Source organism: Notothenia rossii (genome assembly GCF_949606895.1).
Source record: "Notothenia rossii genome assembly, chromosome: 5".
Taxonomy (NCBI): Eukaryota; Metazoa; Chordata; class Actinopteri; order Perciformes; family Nototheniidae; genus Notothenia; species Notothenia rossii.
The window spans coordinates 66695133-66699992 of record NC_136903.1 but is presented as its reverse complement, the minus strand read 5'-3'; the positions used below and the strand labels follow the sequence as shown (position 1 = coordinate 66699992).

Here is a 4860-nt window from a genome sequence, read left to right as displayed (position 1 = left end):
AAAGAAAAAAATGACCAAGAATCCGAGGAAGATGCGGTCCATATGAAAGTTTGCCTTTTGTCTAAAGGTCTTCTGTTCCCAAGGTATGGAGTGCTGAGCTTCAGAGTATTTACCAAAGTGTAGCAAAACTTCATGTTCGCCATCCAGCTCTTCCACCGGAGCCTCAGGGTCCTGGTCACCGTCTGCTGCGTCAGCGTCAGCCATTTTAATGTGGTTTTCGTGCTGGAATATTCAAGTTTTCTTTAGTTGTCTGAGAAAATTGATATGATAACGTTTAAGGAAATACATTGAGCATACCCAAGTACTGATGTTTTTTTTTTTTGGTTTTAAGATGAATGTGAATGGTCTTACCTCAAAGATGATTTAGGAGCAAAATAAGATGCACACACAAAATTGAACCTCTTGGCTTTTTGTCTTCACAGTCACTTAGAGTAGACCATGCTCATGCCCCTTCAGCACCTTGCACGGCCACAGGAGTGTGTGGTGCTAAGATGGTTAATGCCAGGCTGGTGATGCAGCACCTCCCTCACTAAGAAGAGGGCTGGGGATTAGAACACACTCAGCAGTTTTAAATCCCTCATCGAGGATGAAGGTGACAGATGGTAAAAAACGTATTGATATGTTTGTGAGGGACACACTGAGACAGACAGATAGAGAGTGAGGGTTTACGAGGAAAGTGTCATTCACAAATGGACATGTATGGAGTAGTGAATTAACACAAAAATGGGAAAAAAAATCACATGCAATAGGCACATTAAATGCACATATCGAATAAAAAACTTAAACTTGCATATTCTAAACAAGTTTATACTTTTTTTTCTTATGCTTTAGGTTCTGTTCAGTGTGGCACGGAAGGGATCCAAGGGGAAGTCAAACTGATGACAAAGCAGAACTGTTGCAGCTTTAGCAGAAGCTTTAGCTTTACAGTTGGAATAAATCACCATAGCATAAAGCTCTCTTGGTAATTTGCTCAAATACTTCAGAGTCTTTCCAACACCTTGCCACGACTATTGAAAAATGGCTCAAACTAGCTCAATTAGCTGAAGAGATGCATCCTGTGACAAAGAGTAATGGCTGGATTGATTAAATGTTACTATTATACTATACTATTAAATTGTTCCATTTGGTTTTATAACTTTATGGATAATTAGCATTCTAGATGCTAGAATTGATCATTGAGTTAGTATTTACCTCAAAGAACCATTTTGCTCAAATACAGCCCCAAAGTTGCCGCAGACTCTCGTTTAAAATGTTTAAACAATTTACATATAACATTTAAATAGTTGTACATGCAAAATAAGAACAGTAACATTAGTATTATAAATGATAATGGCATGCTTGTTTATTCTGGTGAATTTAGACAAAAATGTGTTGAACATTAAATGTATGCTTGCATCACTTATCCTGTTGACAATATATAGTACAATTCAATATGAATCAAATAAGGAGGCCTTAAATAAAAACAAAATAATGCAACTAGATGAGGCTTACTTTTCTTAAAATCTATTTGTGTCAAAGAGATACAAATGGGCCAGCCATGAACTTGTCCCACGACTCAACATTCCAAATATCAATTATCTCATGAGTGCCATCGGGGCACCATCTTACTGCCATCTACAAAGGAGGGCTGTAGTTCTTTGTAGCGATGGATTGACCCTTTTCACATTATTGGTTCCATTAAGTTGATACATGTCAATGTATCAAATCTTTCAAGTTGGACTTTTTTTGCATAATATGGCGAAAGTTTTTCAATAACACATGCACATTTGACAGCTAGTGCTGACCTTCCCATAAGACTTCTCTCCAATGCATTGAGAGTTATCATCAGTTTAGACATGAGCGACTGCACCATTATCCAACAGCCCGCATGACATGAGTGAGCAGCAGTTGGGAAAACTCGGGGACTCATGACCACTGTTACCTGGTACAGGCCGGCCAAATTACTTCAACAAGATTTGTTTGTTCATTTTGCACATCCCTTGTTCTTTGTTAAATTTTTACATCCACCTTCTCAGTCAGGGTAGGTGTGCTGGTGGGGCACGGGGTGGGCTCTGAGGGTTTACATAACATGCAGTGGCGAGTGATCTTGATCAGTGTGAGACGGAACACCTTTATCCTGAACGCATAAACCATTGGGTTGAGTGCTGAGTTCACATGGGACATGAAAATGCCCACATACATGGCAAACTTGGGTATGCTACACTCAGGGCAGAAGAAGTCAATGCAGTTCATGATGTGTATTGGCAGCCAACACACAGCGAAGAGGAACACCACCAAGGCCAGAGATTTGGCTAGTTTCAGCTCCTTCCGAAAGTACCTCTCTGCATCACACGTGGCTTCAGCGCGCCGGTTGAGCTGTCGCCGGATCACCCTAAAGATCTCCGCATACAGAGCGATCATTATGGACAGAGGAACCACAACCCAGCCAAAGAAATTGAAGTACACCATGTAGTCCATCCTCATGACAGCGGTGAATTCACAGACTATTTCGCTGGAACTGGTGAGGTTCCCTTCGAGGTTAACGAGGTTATTCCATCCTAGCATTGGAACCAATCCAGTGAGGAAGGAGAGGATCCAACACAGACAGACTGCCACACATGCCCTCCTCTGCGTCACTATGGTGGTGTACCTGAGTAGGAAAACAAATTGAGTTTTTAATCACTTTAATGCACACTATGCTACCGGTTCTTTGAACAAATGCCAGTCTATACATTATTGGTCAGAAGCATTTTTCTCAAGTGCCAGCTTCTGACGTCAGGATTCGACTGATAAACAAAAAGTATGGGCAACTGCCAAAGTCCCTTAACAAACTGTGCCTATGTACGTTATTTAGGCAGACAGGAACATTTTCATTTGCTTAAAAGCTTCTGGTGTCTGGCCCATCAATCTGCCCCAATGATGCAGACAACAATATATATTGTGCCATGTCAGACATTGACACTGAAGACCAACTCCTCTTGACTCTTTAAAGCACATACATTATCTGTTTGTTAAAGGGGAAAAACAAGGAGGATCAGAACAATTAGGATTTTCCTGTTTGAGAAAGTAATTATATTCACTGATGGTCACCCACATGTTGGTTTTGGTACGATATAAGACCATTTTGTATATAAATAAGGATGTACTTGATTTGATTATACTTGTATGGGAAGCTGTATAATGTGGTATCAATTAAATTTCGGTTTGAGAATAAATAGCACTTACGTCAAATACACAATCATATCCAGTCGGGGATTATTCAGACATCCGCTTCCTTTTGGTCTCAGTTATAAATATTTTATTGTGTTTACGGTAAACAGAGTGTACTTGATATTGTAATACTGCTCTAAACTGTGTCGTCACCATATCCTTCATCCATCACAACCAGGCCAAACTAATCTCTATTTTCTATTAATCTGACTATAAATCCTGAGAAAAACAAATGGATTCTTTTGGCTGATAATCTTTACTTGTGCAAAGTTCTGTAACAAGCAACATCTACATAAACCAAGTCTCTTTGGTAAAGCAACTTTAGAAAGCATGCAGATTAGATTACATTTCACCAAGATATTGTTACATTTGGTTTAATCTGTCAATGGCTATGTTACCAGGTTGGTACTTGGTGCTCAGTTACCTCAGTGCTTCAGTTTTAGTAACACGTGGAACAGGAATTGTGTTATTCCTCATTTAACAAACTGATTTTTGTTTTTGTAGGATTAACATGCATACTTCATTACTTACAGAACTCAAACTAAATCCTGACTGTGATAATGTTCAGCCCTAAATGACCAAGTGCATAGTTTTCGGCTGCTTTATTGTATTTGTTTGAGTCTTGTGTTTTATAGTTATGTGTTTTGTGTTGAAATGTATCTGCCTAATGTTTATTTGTTGTTGAATTTTATGTATTATTATTATTACATGTCATTTGTTAGACGCTTTTATCCAAAGCGACTTACAGCTCTGGGTGATGATCAGTACTGTAGGCAATCCCCACAGGAGCAATTTGGGAGAAGTTTCTTGCCCAGTGACACAACGACATGCTGACTGCAGTGGGACTCAAACTTGCTACCCCCTGATTTGAAGTCCAGCTCACTATCCACTGAGCCACAGTTGCCCATTATCTATTGCAAATGACCTTGGACTATAAATGCTGTTTTGTGTGACATTGATTAATGTTACTTACCTTTCCTTAAATAACCATAAAGATAAAATAGAACAGTTCCTCACCTGGTGGGAATCTTGACTCGCAGATATCGGTCGATGGCGATGGCCAGTAGGGAAAGGATAGAGCTCTGGGTGATGATCAGCAGCAGGCAGGACAGGAAGAGGCAGGTGTAAAACTGAGTGTTAAATCCCAGGCTAATGATGATAGCCAGAGGGATGACCAGAACTCCTACTGCAATATCAGCCACGGCCAGAGACACGATGAAGCAGAAGGTGGTGTTGCGGAGAGCCCGGTTCACACACACAGCCAGCACCACCAGCACATTGCCCACCACAGAGGCCAGGGCAATAGCTGTCTCAATGGAGATGTACATCATGTCCACATGCTCCCGACGCTTGATACCAGGAGAAGAAGACATTTCTGCTCTTTACAAATCTTTACCTTTACTCAGATAGTGAAAAAAAAAAAGAATTGGCTAGTGAAACTTCTTGACTCCACTTTGGGTTCTTTCAGATAAAAAAACAACTCCCATTATGCTCCCTCTGAGAAAGAAGTGTACTTTTCTCTTTGCCAAAATTACACAACGAATGGCCCTTGTGCTCCTGAAGGGATGTTGGATGTTTAATCCTCAGCATGTTGTTCAAGCTTTGCTCAGGACTGGATACCAGTGCATCACTACTCTTCTACATCCTTCTCTCTCTTAGTCACTCTCTCAC

At 40.3% G+C, this 4860-nt stretch overlaps 1 protein-coding gene across 1 annotated transcript; it reads right to left on the bottom strand.

Annotated features, from left to right (window-relative positions):
- Positions 1-1315: 1315 nt before the first annotated feature.
- LOC307041163 (adenosine receptor A1-like) lies at positions 1316-4573 on the bottom strand. Its single transcript, XM_079684486.1, has 2 exons — positions 4207-4573; positions 1316-2629 (listed from the first exon to the last, which is right to left on the bottom strand). Exons 1-2 carry the CDS (start codon positions 4560-4562, stop codon positions 1990-1992), a joined length of 996 nt encoding a protein of 331 aa, XP_079540612.1. The 5' UTR covers positions 4563-4573; the 3' UTR covers positions 1316-1989.
- Positions 4574-4860: the final 287 nt, after the last annotated feature.